At 36.7% G+C, this 22,314-nt stretch overlaps 1 protein-coding gene across 4 annotated transcripts in view; it reads right to left on the reverse strand.

Moving 5' to 3' along the window:
- GRM8 (glutamate metabotropic receptor 8) overlaps nt 1–22,314 on the reverse strand; it is a 765,850-nt gene that overhangs the window by 129,240 nt on the left and 614,296 nt on the right. For all 4 annotated transcript variants that reach the window (XM_045495503.1, XM_045495499.1, XM_045495500.1 and 1 more), the window contains exon 8: nt 6,921–7,057. In XM_045495503.1, coding sequence (XP_045351459.1) covers nt 6,921–7,057 — 137 coding nt within the window. The remainder of the gene's footprint in view (nt 1–6,920; nt 7,058–22,314) is intronic.

Genomic DNA, 22,314 nt, shown 5'->3' on the forward strand with positions numbered 1-22,314 from the left:
ACACGGCAGGAATAAAAGCCAGTGGTAATAGTAACAGTAAGTCCTTCAGAATTTTATGTGGGCCCCCTATTCACACTCCTCTTGCTCTTGTGCGTGACTTTGGATTTTCCCTTCTTCTTTATGGGGCTCGATTAGATGTACCCTGAACTAGATTCTCCATTCTGGCTTTCGTATCTGATTTCACTCCTGATTACTATTACGGCTCTGAACTCTACCCTTACCCCATGTGCTCTAGGTTATACCTTATCTCCAGATTAGTACTTTATGGTTAGCTCACCTTTATGGTTTTGCAAAAATAACAGTACTTTTATTTTTTAGTTCCTTAATTTATTTCATGAATATTGAGTGAGACCCACATTGTGGCAATTGTTAAACATTCAAAGACAAGTACAACATGCTCTTTGCCCTAAATTATCAGTGCTTCTCTGAGGACAAATGGTAGGGGCCTTCTGAAGTCAGGTTTCTCTCGTCAGGCCGTCCAAGTACTAGAATCTTCCCAACTTGTCTCCATGGGGATATCGCAAACCAGTTGGATCAAAACAGTTCCCAATTTCCCAGTCTCCAGGCCAAGACAGAATGTTCCTCAGTGAACACTAATCGTACTTTACCAGTAAGAATGTGTGCTCAAGATAGACAAGAATAAAGGAACATGGATGGATGCATTGTGGACTCATAAACGAGACATTTCCTTGGATTCTGCTCCTACTTAGTGCTACCAGTTTAGGGGTGACCCTATGAACTGAATCTTACATACCTCTATATCATTACAGCACCTAGCACAGCAGTGGCACGTTGGAGGCACTTTATTCTGGAATGGATGGATGAATGAATGGTTGGAGATGGACGGATGCTTTTTCCATGGACTGTACACTCTCGCAACCATTTCTGGCCACCAAAGTAACTGAAGATCAGTTTGAATCTCATGAATCAAGAAACTTTATCCTCCTCATAGTTGGAAGTAATCATTACACCTTCTGAATTCATAGTTTATTCTTTAATCTGTTCCTAGTTATGCTTTTATTGTAGTTACTCAAGCATATAGTTGCCTTTAATGAATTGCGAATCTTTTAATATCTGGAAGTTTATTTTATTGAACCTTGTACTCCTCAACAGCTTAGCATCCTGCCTGGCAGGGAGCAGCCACTGAATAAATAAACTGTGTACAAGTCTACTTCCTAATCAATAATCTCGGATCATTGTTCCATATTCAGTCAGTATTTAGAAAATATCAGCATATTATTCATGACATTTAACAAATACTTACTGCGCACCTACCCTGGGCTAGCAAGAACATAGTTAAAATTTAATTACCTTGGCATTTGCGCAACATGTCAAAAACATGAATTTGCCAAATGCTTGTTTTCTCATAAACAGAGGTATAACTACTGACCCCAAAATGACTTTTTTAAAAAAGAATATATTTGAATCTAATAAACAAAAATATAGTTTGACCATTAGTCATCTTGTTGTACAGAATGGAAGCAGAATAGTCTTTTCAGGATGGAGTATGAAGACAGGAACTCCAGTGGCATTTAAAGTTCTGTCAGAATGTAGTGAAAGATCTCAGAGAATTGACTCTACATTCATGGTTTGTGGGAAAGGGAGAGCTGGCCTCACAGGTGAGCTATCTTTCATAAGCACTGACCGTGATATGAAAGAGCATTTCTAAATGTAGGCAACTTTGCAAATGGAGAAATCGAGGCAAAGAGAAAATGCATGACTTCTCAGAGCCCAAGCAAATAAAGGGTCAAGTCTCCCCTCAAACACTGTTCCAACTCCATTCAATCCATCTTTACTTCAAGACTATCTCAATATCCTTCACTATAGAAAAGCTGTTCCTCTATTTAATGAATCTAATGGTTTTGGTTAAAAACTTGTAATGTTTATCCAAAACAGCATACCCACAAGGCAAATGAGGACACTGAGGAATTCTTTCTATCTGTATTCCAAGAAAGTGGAGGAACTCCAGTACAGCATGTAACTGACTAACCATCTACAGGCAAATAGATATACATATAATTAAATATTATATTAAAATATATTTAAATTAAAATATTATATTATAAATGACATATAGTACATGTCCATAGGAAAGACAGATTTAATTGGGCTAAACACCAAAAATTTTGCTCAAGTTTCTGGTGGTCCCCAAAGCATGCAGCCCATTTTTTTAATACTAAAGTAAACATTTTGGATTTATTGTACAGGCACAGAAAAGTTATCATGATGTATGTACTTCTTTTTAAGTTAATCCCTACTCAAAACATCAAAATAAAGTCAAAAAAGACTTTGCATGTATGGAATTTTAGATTGAAACTATAGGTCCTCAGTAGTAGACTAGTTATTGTGGCAAAACAAAACAAATTATTATTACCATATTCACTTAACATTGACTATCTGGCAAGCAATGTTCTACGATCTTTGTGTATGTGATTAATCCTTTAATTATCTCAAGAACTCTGTGAAGTAGTTATGATTGTTTCCATGCAGATGAAGAATCTGAGACTAAAAGAGCTAAAATAACATGCGCAGGGCTCTAAGACTCATGAATGGAAGGTTGGAATTCAAACCTTTTTCTGACTTTGAAGTCTCGTTCTTCACCACTATATTCTAATGCATTCAATCTTCATAATGCCTATTTGTTATCCCCACTTAACAGATGAGATAACTGAGGTTCAGGATTCAGTGCCTTGTGAAGAGTTACTTTCTTCTATGGAGTGACCCACTCAAAATTAAATCAGTGTCAATGAAGCCATTCTTCAAATCACCCTTCCCAATTGACACTGTGCCACTAATAATTGTGGTTGAGACATTATAGAGTTGCTATCCTTTACTACTATTATTTATCTCCAAATTATTTAATTGAATAAAAACAGAAGAAAACAGAATAAAACAAGCAAAACCATCTGCCTCATTCCCACCATAATCAAAAAATAAACAATAAAAAATAAATAAAAACCAGTAAGCTCTGGTTGGAAGTATAAAAAAGTGAGCCCTGAGTTAGAGTTATTTTAGGTACATCCATTAACCTCCATATACCTTCTCCCCATGGACTTACAGCAGCATATGGCTGTTCTCCCCGCAGTTCAGGCTCTGCTGTTTACTCGGAACCTCGAGGTTACAATATGTTTTGTAATCACTAATAAGGACCACCTGCCTCTTGAGACATTCAGTCTAACAAAATGGAGAGACCTAATTGTTCAAATTCGTTCTCAGACAACACGCCCTTCACGCACGGACTGAGGCAACTGAATAGAAAGCCTAAATCAAACTAAACAATTGTACTAGCTGATTGTAGTTGCTACATTAAGAACATATGTTAGTTCCATCATAAAGAAAAAGAAGCAATAATATTTGGAACAATAAAGACAATGCTTTTGAGGAAATAAAACACCTCATAATTTTCCAGGAAAAAGAAAAAAAATAACCTACTTGTTTAAAAAATTCTTTCACTCCACTAAGGTACATTCAGGGCAAATCTGTCACATTCATACATGCTTCATCGTACACAGGCTGTGTACAAAATCATCCCATGGTTGAATTCAGCCAGAAAAACTGGCTCTTTGAAGCAGAATTCCATCCAATAACTGACTGATAAATGCTTACCACTCAGAGTGTAAAATCTACTGTAAATCTGGTTTAACAGATTAAGGAGAGATGGGAGGACACAGGGGAGAGTATCCTCCCCTGGACCTCAACACAACCGTCATCAGCAGCCAGGCCGGGTTAGGAAAGTCTCTCTGGGCTGCTGCTTGGAGACACTGCACACACCTTCATCCATGCACCTGCCTCACTACGCTAGCATTGTTGGTTTGAGTGCTGGTCTATCCTTCCAGGCTATGAGCACCCTGAGAACTACATACTCACTCTAGTCCCAAAACTTAGCCCAGTGTATGTGCACAGAATGAATTTATCAAGTCCATTCAAAAAACAATTGCTTAGCTGACATTACCTGGCCGTATGCTACCATATAGAAAGTTTGTATTTATCTCATTTAAAGGTTACTTTTTAAGTGTAGATAGATTTTCTAAAGTATTAAGGCCAATAATAAAGATAAGAAGAAACACTGGGCTATGGAGACAAATGGTCAGCATTTTGATGAAGAGATTCTCTCATAACTTTCTAAAGCAAATTCAAGTGCCTCTGTAATGAGCAGTGTTTTACTCACATCGATTACCATATCTCCCACTGGCCATGTAGAGTCACGAGACACTGGATTAAGAATAGGTAATGTTTATGGATTTCATGTGTGCCAAGTCCTGAACTAAATGGTTCATTATATTATTTCATTTAATTCTTATTACAGCCATACAAAACAGGGGCTACTAATGTGTTCATTTTACAGATGATAAAACTGAAGCGAAGCATTTGTTTGATGCCTTGACTAATGTCCAAGCAGGACTTTAATAAACTGGTCACTTTCCAAGCACCCCCTACTCGGCCTTCAAACAGGTCACTGATCCAAGGGGAAACAATTTGTCCTGCTATACTCCAGAAGTCAACCCTGACTTACAACCTCTCCCCACAGTCTAATTTACTTACTTTTCTTCTCAGAGATACATTCTTTCTGTTTCAGTAAAGCTGGTACTCCTATCTAGTTATAAATGGTCATAATCATGCATAAGAAATAACTCTTACAAATTGTTTTGATATATTTTATGAATAGTTACACAATAATAAACATAAAACTCTCATGCACTGTTAAATGTACGTTAAAGAACAGCTTGAGATTCAGTATGAAGTTTTATAACAAATATATCATGCACATATATAGAGAGATGTGTGTGTATATATACTTTTTGTGTAAATGTGTTAGGTATCTTAGTATAGTGGACATGTTTTTCAACCATTGAACTTTGCTATGTACATCCTTAGTCATAAGAATGTAATAGGCAGTTTAGCATTAATAAATATCAGATAAAAAGTAGCTAACCTATTTTAACCCATATCAAATTTTCTTTGTCATGTTTATTTTGTTTCACATAGGTTTACTTTCAAAAGACCTTTTGACAAAAATCTTTTGATTTTCAGATTGGCATTAATGACTTGTAGACTTATAAAAACTATGCTTCAATATATGTTAATTTGGGTTACGGAACAGTAGATAAGGTTTCTTCAGGCTGCTGCATGTAGTTAACTGCAGATACGTGGTCTTACAAAGCACAACAATAGTTAGAAATATAAGCTGTCTTTGTGCATTATTGATAGCTGAACCATGATAATTATCAGGAAGTCATTTCAGAGACAGTAGATCATAAATATCCTAGTTTTATTATTTCTCATCATCTGCTTCCTTTTTGAAAACTTTGGTGACTGATGCTGCATAAGCATGCCACTTAAGGAGCTCTCTTTGGAGATACAGAAGTAAAAAGCTGTATTAAAAATTACCAACTTGATGTCTTTTGAGTGGGTTCAAACACAAGAAAACACATGTGAACATGTTACACACATATAGACAAGAATGATCTCCACCCTCGTGTACATCATAAGCTTTTACCTTCTAGCTAGGATAAGGGATGGCTAGGAAATGAACTTAATTGTTCATTTAGGAAATAAACTCAGTTCTCACAGTGTTATGATGGCTTTGAGGATCAAGAAGAGATACTTTCATTATGGGAAAGAATGAAATACATATTAGAACAATAAGACAGTACATGAATATGTTTCTAGTTTATTTGAGGCATTTACAAAGCCCCTGACTGTCTACAGAGGAAACGCTAAGTCCCTGTAAATAGTCCTATATTACAGTTGTCAAAGACATGCTGAATGAATGAATGCCAATCCTTAGCTGAGACTATAGGGCACGTTCCTTATTTCTCTATACTGGAAGAAGCCAATGCACTGCTATCACATCATGGCTGTTAAAATGTGAAATAATTCTTTACCTAGTGGTAAACAGATGCTATTCCAATCACCCCAACACCCTCCCCATGCAGCCACTAACAGTCCTGCTCCCTTTCTGGGCCCCCCTTATCTCTCAGGTTCAGGATTGGCTTCCTGCTCCAGAGCCCCTTATAATTGGTGGGTGCTGGCACCACATAGCTCTCTCCAATGTCCCTGCAGACCCTTCCCCTAGGAAAGCCCCTCTGAAGGGCTGCCACCAGCCAGGCAAAACTGATGAAGCTCCTGCACCCCACAGCCATCCTGCACGCCGCCCCCACCAGATCCCCACCAGACCCAGCAGGAGGAGACAGAGCCCCCTGTGTTGGTGACACCAGGGCAGGCAAATGCCCAGCCAGCTTCGGCACCACCCCCAGGCCCTGGGACCCTGCTTAAGCTGAGTTCTTCAAGTTTTCCTCACATGGCCACTTCTAGGAAATGCCAAATCTGTGGGCATTGGGCCTTGATAGCACGCCAGGTAGGTAGGGACAGCAGGCAGCCCAAAAGGCTGTTAAAGGATCTGACCATCACCTGTAGGTACATTAACTTTCTCTGATGTTGTGATTCAAAGACGTAATGTAAATATAGGTCATGATTCACTTCCATCAATCAGACATGGTCATAAGGTCTCAATATCTGATGTGGCAAAGGTAAAATACACTTATTTTTAGGCCTAAACTTATTCATGGCACACTGTCATTCCTTCCCACCACCACACACACACACACACACACACACACACACACAGAGTGTACCAACATGTAAACAAGTGAGTTTTTCAAAAAAGGACAAAATTTCCCTAATACAGTCACTTAAAAGGAAATGAGCTCTTTCATTAAATCCCTATAGATACTAGATTTCTCTACAGACATTTAAGATTTTCCATAACATTTCAAAGTTGAAGGAAGGATAAAATCACACATTTTCTGAAAACTTAATTATAAGAATCAATTCTAACAAAATTTGTATTATAAACTTAAAAATAAAGCCTGCCTATCTGAGAATTATATCCATTAATGCAAATTTATATTGATACTTACTTTTAGATGAAGCTGATTGGTCCAGTGCCCAATGATTTTGTATTCTGCACTTTTGTTGGTTATTTGATACTGGAAGATATCATAACGTCCAGGAGCATCTCCATTTTCATTAAAAGTGACAGGTGTCCCAGCACTACCTATAAATGTTTAGAAAACAATGTTAATAAAGTTTTAGTAAGATAGCCCACTGAGCTTATTTTTCTCTAAGAAAGAATGGTAGATAAAAATATATTGTGTGTAGTAAGAGATACGAAGATTGTAATCCATACAAGGTCATTCTTGATAGCATAATATCTTCTACACAAAAAGAAGCCCAGATGTACATACAGGGAGAAGACATGCTTTATTATGCACATTAGAAAGTAAATGGTGAGTATCCAAGTTAGGCAATGTACATAACAGTTAAATAAATAGAAGTTGATAGGCTGAATATTCCATCCTTGCTACAGAGAATGACAGTCAATAGAGAAGAGTGTAAATGTCCTGAAGCATAACACCTACTATATAACATGAACTACAAACAGCAACTCAAACTCTGGCAGGAAAACGTCCTAGCCAAATTCCCTGGAGTTTTGCTTCAGTCTGGCCTGAACTCTGCTTGGAAGCAGTTCCCCATTCAATTTCTCTTCTAAGCTTCTGCTACCTCTGCCCAAGAGTATATCAGTGTGGGCCATCGTTGGGAACCTCTCAATGGGCAAGACAGTGATGGCTGGCAAGTCCTGGATCGTAAAAGTTCCCCCAATTCACTGGGGCAGGGTAGCAGGACTTAAGAGATCTAGTATATTCTAAACTCTTGTTTCTCTAAGAAGCTTTCAACTTTTCTCTTAATAGCTTCTGTTCACTTTTCCTTTTCCACTTATTAAGTGTTACATAATCACAGGTTTTAAGAGGAGAAAGGTGGATCGCCTGGGCAGGTGAGTCAGTTAAGCAACCGACTCTTGGTTTCGGCTCCAGTCATGATCTCACAGTTCGTGAGATTGAGCCACACCTGGGTCTCTGCCCTGGCAGCATAGAGCCTGCTTGGAATTCTCTCCCTCCTCCTCTTTCTCCCCCTCCCCTGCTCATGCTGTCTCTAGCTCTCTCTCTCTCTCTCTCTCTCTCTCTCTCTCTTTCTCTCTCTCTCTCTCTCTGTGTCTCTCAAAATAAATAAATAAGTATTAAAAAAAACAGTAGAAAGGGATTGCTATTTCCATGTCTTATTCTGAGTAGCCTCACAATCTGAATAGAACTTCCTGTTCTGTAACAGCTTTTAGCTTCACCCATTTCCCTGTTTCATCTTGTTGGATTACTTGTTGCTATCTCAACAAATTCACCTAACACCAATCCCTTTTCTTTGTGCCTGTCTTCTCTCCCTGAATTGCTTGTCATAGCATATTGGATTTAATTTCTATGCTGTGCTAGAAAGTGTCTCCTTCTCGCTATCTCTTTTCCTATTCTCTCCCAAAATATACACTACAAATAATTACATATATCAACTCTCTACACTCCCATTTTATAATGAGTTCTTTACCTGCAGAATTTTTAACAAATGCCAGTAATCACAAAACTCTAAAACATTTAACCTATCAAGCAACATCGATGACTTAAGACAATAAGTTGCAAATAAATACAACCACAGTCACACAGCAGCCATTAGGGTACTTTCCAAGTATTTAATGGAAAGATGTCCAATTTCCTATTCTCTGGAATGTTTATAAAATTGGACACAGCATGAAATCTCTGATAGGATCACAGATACCTAGCATCTGCAAAACTGCTAAGGCCACAAGAGATGGTATAGCATGGAGGAGAGAGCACTAGTCTGAGAATCAAGAGCTGCATGACCATGCGAACTCCACCTCCCCATTTATTTCCAAGACTTTGTATCTCTCTTTCTATTCAGTGTCACGTGGGGACTTAACAATGAACATGAGCATGTGTTGAAGTCCTAGAAGAGCTGTATGCATTTAAATTATTATTATTAATTCATATGGGAAATGGCTTTATATATAAATCAAGAAAGAAAAGACAAATTGGGGAATAAAATAGGAGCTGTCTAATCAACTGGTACTATCTTAGCTACTCCTTAGACACTCAAGCAGAAACCCATTTGCCATGCCTCACCAAAACAGAACTCCTAGTGACCTCAAGTCACCAAAACAGAACTCCTAGTGACCTTGAGCAGGTTAACCCTTAAATCCTAGTGTCCTCACCTGAAAAATGGAGGTGATAGTGACACTTTTCTCATAGAGGTGTTGTAAGAATTAAATGAACAAATACCTGTCAAGTGCACAGAACAATGCATGGGGTAATGAGGTACTATTATTACGATTACTATTCACCCCGTCAGTATTTCCAGTATGCACCAATGCAGAGGAATAGATAGGATGCTGAAAATTCTTTAAGTGATATCTAGACAGAGGATAATGGAAATTCAAATGGGAAAGAGATTCCTGGATGGAAAAATACGTATCTGTATGGATTTCACACTAACGTCATCAACAATTCCTGACATCTATATACCACGTCAAAAAGTTATCATGCCGTATTCTTCATGAATAAAGGACTATTTGACTTCTCTAACTAAAATCCCCAATGTTACACCCCTTACTGAATGACCTCCAATCTTCTACAACAGCAGTCTCAATCTTTTTAACCATGATGATACCAAAGGTAGAAGGAAGCCACTCATGTAACACGTTCTCATGAATGTACTCTGAGTTGCATATAATTCCTGGTACGTCAGCTGTTTCTACATCTCTTTTCTCCAACCTGAGAAAGTCTATCAGAAAGCAAATAAATGAGAGCTGCATTATCACAAAAATAATAATTGACTAACTGAAATACTTCAAATACCATTAACAACAACCCACACTGAACTTGACATTGTATTAAGAGGTAATATACTAAAATGGCTAGGAGTGTTGGACTTGGAGCAAGATCACTGAGTTCAAACCTCAGCTCCATCACTTATTAGGTGTATGATCTCAGGTAACTTACTTAATTTCCCTGTATTTCATGTGTCTCATTTTTAAAATGGGCTAATAGTACTTCCTATCTCAGAGGACTATGTGCCGATGAAGTGAGTTAAAATATGTAAAATATTTAGTACACGGTATTATATAAGTATTAATTATTATCTCCTTTATGGTTTTATGGCAATGCTGTGTATGAGATCCAGTGCCCATATGAAAACATAGGAACTTCTCAGTGATCATATATGGCTTTCTTCAAGTCACCCTCACTAATCTTCATTCTCCTTTTTCTTTTTAAAAAAATTTTTAAGTTCATTTATTTATTTTGAGAGAGAGAGAGAGAGTCAGAGAGAAGGAGTGATAGAATCCCAAGCAGTCTCTGCACCATCAGCACAGAGCCTGACGTGGGGCTGAACTCACAAACCACGAGATCATGACCTGAGCTGAGGTCAAGAGTTGGACGCTTAACTGACTGCGCTACCTGGGTGCCCCACTAGTTCTCCTCTTTCAGCAGAATGCCACCTATACCTAAAACCCAGTTCTCTAAATTCACCATGCTCCTTCTTACCATCCTGTCTTTGTACACGTTATTATTCATAAATTCGCTTCCTCCTTCCTCCTATACCTTCTCTATATAATTCCTTTTAAGATGTGGCTCAAAGGTCACACCTAAAGAAGCTTGATCTTCTAAACCTGGAGTAAAAGCCCAAGTGCCTCTTTGCATGCTATCCTGCTCTAACATATCACTCGCTACTCTCCACACACTTTTACTATTCACCCTCATACCCACTCAAAACATTTATTCAACATATATTTACTGAGAACCTATTATGTGCTCAACACTGGGTAGACCCTCTGCCTTCCTTACAAAGGAGGTCTCCTTAACAAAGGCAGAGTGTATCTCTAATCTTTGTAGGCTCTGAACCAAATACAGTGCTTCATACTGAGTGAGCAATCAATAAATTACAGTAAAGCGTAAATCAGACCCTCACTAATGATCCCAAGTAAATCCATACTTACTCTCTCCATAACATTATGAAATGCATGTATGTCACTTCTCATCTTTTATAGTCACTAAGGAAGGGGCCAAATGAGTCTCTTTCACATTGTTATCAGTCTGATGTTAGAAACCACTCTTGCAACTTGTTCTACTAATCTGATTTCTGATCTGGGGCTAGGCTTGCAGTTGAATTACTTCAACCCTTTCACAGAAAGAATGATTCCATTACACATTGGCTCGTCTCAAATGATTACCCTGGTTCTGTGGTTTATGTAACCAACAACACCTTTGATAGCTACAAGGGGCCATGCTGTTTACTAATTTCTATAAGAAGAAATTTAAAATATCCTTTGTATGAATCTGACCACCCCTGAAACAGCTGGCATTTTGTCCAGAAGAAAATTTTAAATGACAAATACATTGATCTCAATACATCGATCACTTTATTATGATTTACCAACAACACAGGTAAGAAATATATTTAGATATACATGTATTTAGATATATATCTCCCGGACTTCATCCCCTAGACTTAGTTATTTCAGAAAATTTTAAGTGTATTAATTTTTTAAAAAACTTTTTAAGTGATGTGCACTAGCAGAGAAATGGAAACAAACAATGTGGAGCTGTAAGGTAACTTTTACTTGTCAGGTCCCACTCTCAGAGTCTATATATCTCCTGGAATATTTTCTGCTCAATAAGAAATGCATTGGAAAAAACTATCTATTTTTATTACTAGGCATATCAAGCACTTCGATATGTTTTTGTAGGAAAAAAATGATACATCCAATGAAGATTTTATTTGCAAATGTTGGCTCTGTTGAACATTGTTCTGGGGAAGACTATAAGCTTGGGATTCGGGGACTGAGTTTGATTTCTGGCTCTGCCAATTACCTGCGTGATCTGGGCAAGTTACCCTCACTAAATCTGTTTTCTCAACCATCAAGGGAGCATAATAACCTCCACCTCCCTGGGTTATTAAGAGGGCTACATGAGATGATGTATGTAAAGCACTTAATGCGTGGCTGGCACACGATAGGTGTGCAATAAATGGAAGCCATCATCATCATTATCCGTTCCTTTGCCTACACTTATGCTTCCTTGATCTACATTAGCTTATTTCCACAATGCCAAATGCAATGCAAGAATAATTCATTCATCTTTATGGGCAAATATTATAAATATATTTATAAGTGTAAGCCACTCAGCTTATTGTCATGTTTATTACTTTCCTTCCTCCCTCTTGCTACAAAACTTTATCCATTTTCCTTCTCATAACAACCTACACTACCGGGTAAGCACGAAAAAAATGAGAAAGTGAAAAATGAAATCAGTTGATTTAGTGAGCTTTGGCTCCCTTAAAAGAATGCATATGTGAGACTTAAGTCATTGCCCAAAATGCCATAGGAAATAGCAATTTTCAACAGAATCTCAATTATTCATGCTCACCTTTTCTTTATCCGATTTATTTTATCAAGTATTTATTACAATCAATAAACAGACCTAGGCCTTTGAATTAGAATCATATTATATGTTAATTATTTAGGAATCAGTCATATTACTCTTACATATATCAGTCAGCCTTTATTCATTGAAGACTTTAGATCTGACTCCGTATCCTTTTCCATCCCTATTCTTGTTATCATTCTTGGTGGTCTCGTCATCCACCTGGATGACTCAACATCCTGGCCTCTGCATTAGCGGAGGCATTCCTCACTTCCAGTGGTCATCCCTGTCATGTATCTCACCACCCGCTATCATGATCACAGTCTACAAGCTGTCCTTGCCAGGAACTGCATCATCTCCGAACTTTCACTCACTCCCTGGATACCACCTTCCACCCCCACTGCGACAATTCTATGATCCCCTAAATTTATTGATTCATTTATCAACCCAATTTGTCATTATACTCCCCCCAACCATGATAGTTTCCCTTCCTTCTTATTCTCACACAGGTTCTATGATCTCCTTCCAACCAATTTTATTCCTCTGCCAAATCACAATCATGATTGAACTCAATTGTATAACTTCTTCACCTATATTCAAGCACCTGAATATTGTTTGAGAAAATCATAAAGCTTTAATGTCTGGCAAGGCCACGACTAGACTGAGGCAGGTCAGGTGCCTCAAGCACAACTATGAGAGTGACTGCCTCCCTAAATGCTGCACATTAGGCACCTCACTTGCTTCATCTAGTCCCAACCTGCTGTCTGGTCTTACTTTAAATTCATGACCTCAGATCCGAAGTGTGCAGTCAACATTGTTCTGCAATCCTTCCACACTTTGCCAGTGAGTCCACTTCCCTGCTCTGGATGAGACTGTTTCATGCCTCCCATACCCAACACCTCCCTCCCCCTGTCACTTCAGCTGGTCTCATACTTTCTCACTGAGGAAAAGCAGCAGTCAGACAAAAACTCCCTCATAACTCCACCACAAAACCTATGAGGTACCTGCATCTACACTCATATTAACCTCCCTCCTACTGAGGACACATCCCTCCAGTCACAGGCATGCCCTGCTCCTGGTGCAAGGACCTCATGGCTCACTCTCCATGCACCTTCACGTACACAGGCATCTTTTCTTCCTTTGACATCAACAGATTTAGACTGTCCATAGTATTCCATTCAGTTTACAAATGAGTTCTAATAGCTCTCATCTTAAAAAAAAAAAAAAAAAAGGCAAGCAAAAACTCCATTATTGACGTTATTGCCTCATTTATCCACTCTCCTTAACTGTAAAACAGAAATTTTTAGCTGAGTTGTCCTCACTCTCTCCATTGTCTTATTTCCTGCTAACTCTTCACACCATTTTTAAAGTTTATTTATTTATTTTGAGAGAGAGAGAGAGAGAGAGAGAGAACTCCCAAGAACTCCGCACTGTCAGCACAGGGCCGGATGTTGGGCTCAATCTCATGAACGATGAGATCATGACCTCAGCCAAAATCGAGAGTCTGATGCTTAACTGACTGAGCTACTGAGGCACCCCTTCACATCATTTTAATTTGAAATTTAACCTCATACCTCCACTGATGAGTCTCAAATTTATACATCTATCCCTGACTGCAGACTTATCCAACTCCATTGATTGTTTGATAATAATCCTAAACTTCATGCATCTAGACACATTTGATTCTTTTTCATCCAAACATATCCTTCACAGTCTTTCCTCTCCTAGTAAGTAGCTAACAACTGCCCATCTATTCAATCAAGCCAAAACCTAAGTTAAAACCCTTACCTAACTGCAAAACAGAAAGAATGAATGTATGGGCTCTCATTAATAACAATGTATCATTAGTGGTTTATTAATTGTAACAAATGTACAATACTAATACAAAATGTTAATAATTGGAGAAACTGGGGGCCTCTGGGTGGCTCAGTCGGTTGAGCATTCGACTTCGGCTCAGGTCATGATCTCGCAGTTCATGAGCCCCGCGTCGGGCTCTGTGCTGACAGCTCAGAGCCTGGAGCCTGCTTCGGATTCTGTGTCTCCCTCTCTCTTCACCCCTTCCCCATTCATGCTCTGTCTCTCTCTGTCTCTGTCTCAAAAATAAATAATAATAATAATAAAATAATAATAATTGGAGTAACTGTGTATAGGGGGGCTGAAATATGAGAACCATCTATACTATCTGCCCAGTGTTTCTGGAAATCTAAAGCTGTTCTTTAAAGAAGTTTTAAAAAAGTAGAAGAAAACTGATGAGATTATTTTCAATCATACATTTTGTGTAACCCAACATATGCAAAATAATATTATGTCAAAATGTAACCAATATAAAGAATATTAATGAGGTATTTCACATTATTTTACATAGCAAATCATCAAAACTCTGTGTATACCTTATACCTACAGATCATTGTAATTCAGACTAGTCATATTTCAAGTGTTCCATAGCCATCCATATCAAACAGGAGAGTTTTAAAAGACAAGTCATTTCAGCAGGCATTGCCCTAACCCTCGAAGCTTTGGAGAAGTACACTGCTGAACTCTTCTGATCTCCATTTCAACTTCAAATGCACTGAACCCTGCTCGCCTCCACTTGAACTAAACTGAACCCCCTTGACTAGTTTCTCCCCTAAGGAGGCATGGATCCACCAAAGTCTGGCTCAGTGGATGCCAGATCTGGAGATAAAATCCTAAAATAAGATCCAAAATGCTTTGGTAGTAAAAACAAACAAAAGCTTAACAGGTTCTATCTCCAAAACATATCCAGGATTTCAAACAGCCCAGTCTCTGCCTGGCAGCCAGGGTGATGATATTCTGAAACACAAATCATATCATATAGCTCCTCTTAAAATCACGTAGTGGCTTCCCATTTCACTTAGAGTATAACACAAAATGTTTACCATGGCTTTGAAGGCCTTATTATTTCTCCAATCTTACTCACTTCTATACTTCATCCACACTGGGTTTTCTGTCCAAACACATGAAGTTTGCTTTAGTTCGGGACTTTTGTGTTTCCTCTCTTTCTTTCTCTCTCAGTCTCTCACCCTCTCTCTTTTTCTCTCTCTCCAATATTATTCCCACTTGAATCTTTACACGACTGGTTCCTTCTCATCATTTATATCCCACATCAAATATCACATCAAGATGTTCTGTCAGATCACCACACCCCAATTAGCCTGTTTCCTCTCCCTACCACTCACTCTTACACACATTATTTCCTTCAAAGCTCTTACAAATATCATAAATATGTGGTTTGTTTAACTTACATATTGTTAGATTGTAAGCTTCATGATTGTGGAGCATTTTTACATTATATTCACTACTATATGTGTAGCACTGACTGTTGGCTAAGCGCCCACATCCATTTTCTCTTTTTCTTGGGAACATAGCTTGGCTACATTTCCACTCTTCCCTGTAGTTAGGTATGGCCAAATGATTAGCTCCAGCCAATGGAATGTGAACACAAGTGATACTTCTGGCCTCTCATTAAAAGCCTCTGGAGTGGTCTTCTATGATCTTTTCACCCTCTGACTGGCTAGAATGGAAATACCATGCTGGGCAACCGGGAAAGCTACAGGTTAAAGATGGCAGAGCTTGCAACAGCCTGGATTCCTGCATGGGTTCTTGGAGAAGGTCTACACTAGTAACCCATTCATCCAGCTAAAAAACAAACCTCTCTCCTTTTTGAGCCATTACAGTGTGTGAGTCTATTTCTTATAGCAATTATAAATATACCATTTCTAGAAAAGTGGGTTATCAGTCAATAGTTAGTAAATGAATAACTACTGCTATGTTAAAGGTGGAAATAAATGCTTCCCTTCATATCACTACAAAAGCTTTAAGGACAATACAGATTTTTACAACTGAGTATCAAAGATATTGGCATGGAAGAGTAACTTGTTTCAGATTCTGCTTTAGAGTTAATATTGATTAATGCAGTGTGCACATGTGTAATATTAAGGTGGAATCCAGAATGTGTAGCCATACTCCAGATTTTCACTGTATAGCCTCCATGTTCATTTAGCCTGGCTAAAGTACTCACTCAATTGGATGCTTTCATAAAAACTAAATAGAAAAGTATGAAAAATACATGCCTACTTTCAATTTTTTGTGTTGAAAATTATTTTCTTTAACTAATTATTTTGGTGTATGAAATAAATAGGACAAGAAACATGGCTGAATAGCATTTCTAAGTCTCTCAGCCAAACCTTCCTTCTTGATTTTTCATTAAGAAATTAAACTGACAACGGCACTTTCTCTTGTGGAAATGTCTTTAAGATCCTTGCATTAAAGGTGCTTTAAGAATGCAAAGTGTCATTATCATTAATGAACACTATTTGAGAAATAGAAATACAATCTATAATTGCTTTGGTAGTCTTCAAATAAGCTTATTGAACTTTCAAAATAAGAAAAGATCCATTATTTAGAGATACTCACCTCAGGGAAGCAGACAAATTAGGAAGTTTAAATAAAATCTCTTAAAAAAAAAGTGGCCAGAAACTATTAAAATATCAAATGTTTGATTAAAGGGAAAAGATGAAAAGGATAATGTAATAATTAGGCAAGATAAATGCATCTTAAGGGGAATTTGGGAACAAACCAGTGTATTGCAATATTCTGAATTCAGTATATTTTCATTCTGACGCAGAAAACCTTTCTTTACCTTGAACAACTGAAGATCTTTATTGTTTCTTTTCAGGAGTATTTAATACCTTATATATACTTATTTGTACACATAAATTCCATTATGTTATTAATTAATCATTGTATCTCTAACAGTGATGAAGACATTTATGAAAGAGAAGTTTTTGAGTACATACAGTCCTGCCTGTTCAAATTTGCTGTGCTAGGAGGAGGTCTCTGACTGTCTAGTCCAATGTTGCTGGAAAAGAAAGATACTTTTGCCATCTAGATTCAAAATTTGCAAATTTGTCAATTTTTAAGATAATGTCTACTAAGACTTTTAAAATTTTGTTTCTCACATTTGCACTGTTAATCCACCCATAGATGATTGGTGGGGTGAAGCTGGAAATGTCACTTTTCTCGTATATTGATAATCAGTTTTTAGCAATACTCTCCTTTTCCAATTGACTGGATATACCTAAGTTACATGGAGAAGTGGGTCTTTTTCTGGTCCGTCTCTCCTCCTCCATTAATTCATCTGTCTGTCTTGACCTAATATCATACTATATAAATGACTAAAGTTTCATAATAAGACTGATGCTGGTGTGGCGGGTCGGCACTCCTTATTCTCTCTTCTCAGAAGTGTTCTGACATCTCCTCTGCATACAATTTAGAACCATCTTAAGTTCCATGAACAATTTAGGTTAGATTTTTGGAAAATATGTGGAATCTAGAAATCAACTGGGGAAAATTTAATATCTCTAGAATATTTTCCTATCCATGAACATGAGTTGTCTCTTAGTTGTTTAGGTCTTCTTTTGTAAATTTTAACATAGCCTTATCATTTCCCTTTCATAGCACTTAACCATCTTTTGTAGATCTACTCCTACGTAATTAATATTCTATGATACCACTAAATTTATATTATCTACTGCTTTGCTGTTAGTATATATAAGGCAGCTGATTTTTTTTTCTATATTAGTCTCATATCTAGCCCAGAGGTTCTCAACTGAAGGCATTTGGCAATGCCTGGAGACATTTTTGGTTGTTGCAGTTGGAGGAGAGGTGCTACGAGTGACAGCTGGAAGAGACGAGGGGTGCTACTAAACATCCTACAATGCACAGGACAGCCACCTAGAATCAAGAACGATCCAGTTCAAAATGTTAAAATAGTTTTGAGGTTGAAAAACCTCTGAAAAACTCTGTTCTTATACCTACGGATTTATAGCTAAATTAAAAAAAATTCTATGTAAAGTATTATGTTATTTGCAAACAGTTATAATTTCCTTTTTCCCTTAACAATTCTTATACTTCCAACCCTGCCCCACCCTTTTCTTATTGCACTACCTGGGATCTTCAATACAATTTTGACATGAAGTGACAATAGTGAACATTCTTGTACTTCTAATTTTTTTTTTTTTTGGTAAGAGGTTTTTTTTTTATGTTTATTTTTGAAAGAGAGAGGGAGATTGAGAGAGAGGGAGGGGCAGCGTGAGAGGGAGACACAGAATTTGAAGCAGGCTCCAGGCTCTGAGCTGTCTGCACAGAGCATGAAGCGGGGCTGAAACCTATGAACCCTGAGGTCATGACTTGAGCCAGAGTCAGACGCTTAACCAACTGAGCCACCCAGGTGCCCCGTACTTCTCCCATTTTTTAAAGAATATTTCTCACATTATTCATTTAAGATTATGTTTGATCTAGGCATTTTATAGGTGCGTCTTATCAGTTTAGGAAATTTCCTTTCATTATAATAAATGTATTAATAATTTTATCATGAATGCACTTTTAATGTTAGGCATGTCTTTTGTGCATCTTTTGTGATAATCTATTTTTTTTTCTTTTAATTTGTTACTGTAATGAGTTACATGTATATATATTCAATATTATGGCATGGAAACTTGGTACAGATACAACTTGATTTCAATTTTTTTTTTTCCAAACTGTTGAATTCAATCAGCGAATATTTTGTTTAGAATCCTTACATGCGGGGCACCTGGGTGGCGCAGTCGGTTAAGCGTCCGGCTTCAGCCAGGTCACGATCTCGCGGTCCGTGAGTTCGAGCCCCGCGTCAGGCTCTGGGCTGCTGGCTCAGAGCCTGGAGCCTGTTTCCGATTCTGTGTCTCCCTCTCTCTCTGCCCCTCCCCCGTTCATGCTCTGTCTCTCTCTGTCCCAAAAATGAATAAACGTTGAAAAAAAAAATTAAAAAAAAAAAAAAAAAAAAAAAAAAAAGAATCCTTACATGCATACTCATGAGTGAGGTGGAGCTGTAATTTTTTTTCTTAGAACGTCCTTTTTAGTTTGATTTCAGGTTTATATTGGCCACAGAGAATAAACTAGAAAATATTCCCTTTTTCTCTATTCTCTGCAAGAGTTTATATAAAATTGCAATAATGCCTTCCTTGAATATTTTGTAGAACTCACCTGGAATCACCCCAGATACCCTCAAGAAAGTGAATGAATTGTGGTATATGGAATATTCACACAATGGAAAATAATACTACAGTCAAAATGAATGAACTACAGAGACGATCATAAATATAGATGGACTTTGGCAAAATAATATTAAGTGGAAAAAGTAAGTACCAAAAATATATTTTACAAAGGTATAAATGATTAAAACTTAAAATTTTGTGCTATTTGGGAATATATAAGCAAGACAAACCCATTTTAAAAGGTAGAAATATTGATTGTTCAGGAGGGATGGGGGTATGGGATAAGTTGGTGACGGGAATATATGTTTGAGTGTAGCTTTTTGCCAAAATCCTAGCTTTGGGGGGGGGGGGCAGGGCAGTATTTTCATAAATGCTTATTACATCCCTTGAAATAGCCAGCAACTAACTAAATAAAAGAAAATGGACCTTGCATAGATTAATAATGAGCATGTATCATGAATCAGGGAGCCAAAAGGAAGAAAGAGAAAAAGAGAGAAGAGAGAGAGGGAGGAAAACAGGGAGTAAGGGAGCAGAAGGAAGGACAGGTAGAAGTAATAGATAAAAGAATGAAAGAAAAGAAAAAGGAGAGATTCACATTTAAAAATATCTTTAAAGGAAGGGTCTATTGAAAGGGCTTCAACTGTTGTGTAATTCTGTGAATTAACTGAATGCTATACTTAGCCTTGTTATTATGCCCTTGGGGAATATGAATCCTGCCTATAGGTTTATGTACCCAAACAAAATGGGTCATATACAGAATTGCCTCAACCCAGTTCTCCAAAGCAGCTTTTCTGTATATTTTTAGATTTTATATTAGTCAAACTTCTGTCAGAATTCCCAGTTTATAAGCTATAACTGTCTGGGATTAGGATCACATATTTTTAAGCCAAGAAGCTTATTCATTTTTTCATCATGAAGATTTTTTGGAGGAGTAAAATAAGGCTAAAATTCACCTCTTACCAGATGAGTCACTACTTCATTTCTTGCTCAGTGTCAAATTGTTCTTTTATCTCAGGTTTTAGTTTGAAATATCATTAATGTACCACCTTTCCATGTATTTCAGAATTAATATTTTGTTAATATTTGCAGAATTACTATGAGCCAATCAAATACAGACAACTCTATAGGAACAGACGTCTAAGTGCTTAAAAAATGGATAAAATATCAAATTAGGAGAGGGCTACTCACTTTTGACAATAATTTGTGTATTGAATTAAAGAAAGGATACCACATCATTTATGTATAATGGACCTGATTTTCTCTAATTACACAAACTGTCAGTGTATATTAGGCCACTGTGATAGATGTGAATTGTCTATGTTACCATGGTGATTAGAGGTGTTTCCATTTGATGCTGCATGCATAACAATTTGGAGCATAATTAAAAGAAACAGTAAAACATATAAGTAAATAAAAAACTCTAAATTTAAAAAGTATGGTCTGACTTTCATATATCCCTTTCCGAAGCTGACCTATCAAACAGATAAAAACAATAACTATTAAATAAGATATTGTACATTCAAATACATATGAAACACTTACAACAGTATTATTTCTGCCCAAATAAAATATGGATAATTATCATAAATCTTAATTCATATTCTCTAACTACTATTCAATAAAACTTAAAATCCTTAGCAACAGCTTTAAAAAGATTGAAAAGTTAAAACAACACCAAGGAAGATAAAAATTTTAAAAATTCCTAGAGATTTAGAAAAAACAATTAAGCACTCATGTTAACTAACTCTTCAGATAAAGAGAAAACTAAAACTAAAATTATAGAGTAGTACATACAGGTAGCAAGATATTTCAAAACCTGAAGTATATAGCCAAGGCTGCCGTCAGAGGGAAATTTAGAGAACGAAAAGTTTTTATCATTACACAAAAAATTGTATTACATAAAAAATTCCATTACATAAAAAATTATAATCTTGAAATGAATAAATGGTCTTTTAAGCATGACATCATATTTAAAATATTAAGGAAATAATTGATAATTTTAATAACCTAAAAATTTCTGAATTTCAAACAGTTTTTAAAAGAATCAACTTATAGAAATGTGACAAGGGATTAATATTCTTAATATGCAAGGAGCTCTTGCATATAAGAAAAATTTAACACTGTGGCACAACTGGGAGAATACAAACAGTTGTGATATAAACCATTACAGTGAGAATATATGCAATGTTCCATCTAAGTAGTAATAAAAGACATTAATGGGATAATAATGCTCCCATTTGGTCCAAGAATAAATATTATAGATGAAGGTAGGATAAAATTGACACTTTCATGTTCTGCTGATAAAAATTTAAGTCGATACAACCATGCTGGAAGCTAATTTTCAAGATTTAAAGTACATTTATTATTTGATCCAATAATAGAAATTTATGTTATAAATTTGGGCAGGTGATATATTATATGGGCAGGCATATTATAAACATGTCAACTGTACTATTGTTTCTGTATTCAAATAATGGAAAAAAGTTGATAACCTAAATGGACACAAATATATGAATCTTTAGTCCAGTGTTCTCTATTATAGGAAAAATGAAAACAATATGAGATTATTTCAATCAGGGCAAGGATAAATAATGACCCATGGATATAATGGAATACAATGTAGCCATTAAAATTATAATAGAAAGGCATACTATTAATTTAGATTCAACAGCATATTTTTAAGCTTTAAAAAGGATTATACAAAGCCACTAGGATGAGTATATTTTTAAAAATGGAAAATAACAAATGTTGGTCAGTTTTTGGAGAAATTGGAGCCTTCATATGTTGCCAGTGGGAATGTAAAATGGTGTAGCTGCTGTGAAAGAGAATTTGCCGATTCCTCAAAAAGTTAAAATAGAGTTACCATATGATTCAGAAATTCTACTCCTAGGTATATATCTAAGAGAACTGAAAGCATTTGTTCACACAAAAACTTGAACATA

This window comes from Leopardus geoffroyi, chromosome A2 (assembly GCF_018350155.1).
Source record: "Leopardus geoffroyi isolate Oge1 chromosome A2, O.geoffroyi_Oge1_pat1.0, whole genome shotgun sequence".
In the NCBI taxonomy this organism is placed as follows: Eukaryota; Metazoa; Chordata; class Mammalia; order Carnivora; family Felidae; genus Leopardus; species Leopardus geoffroyi.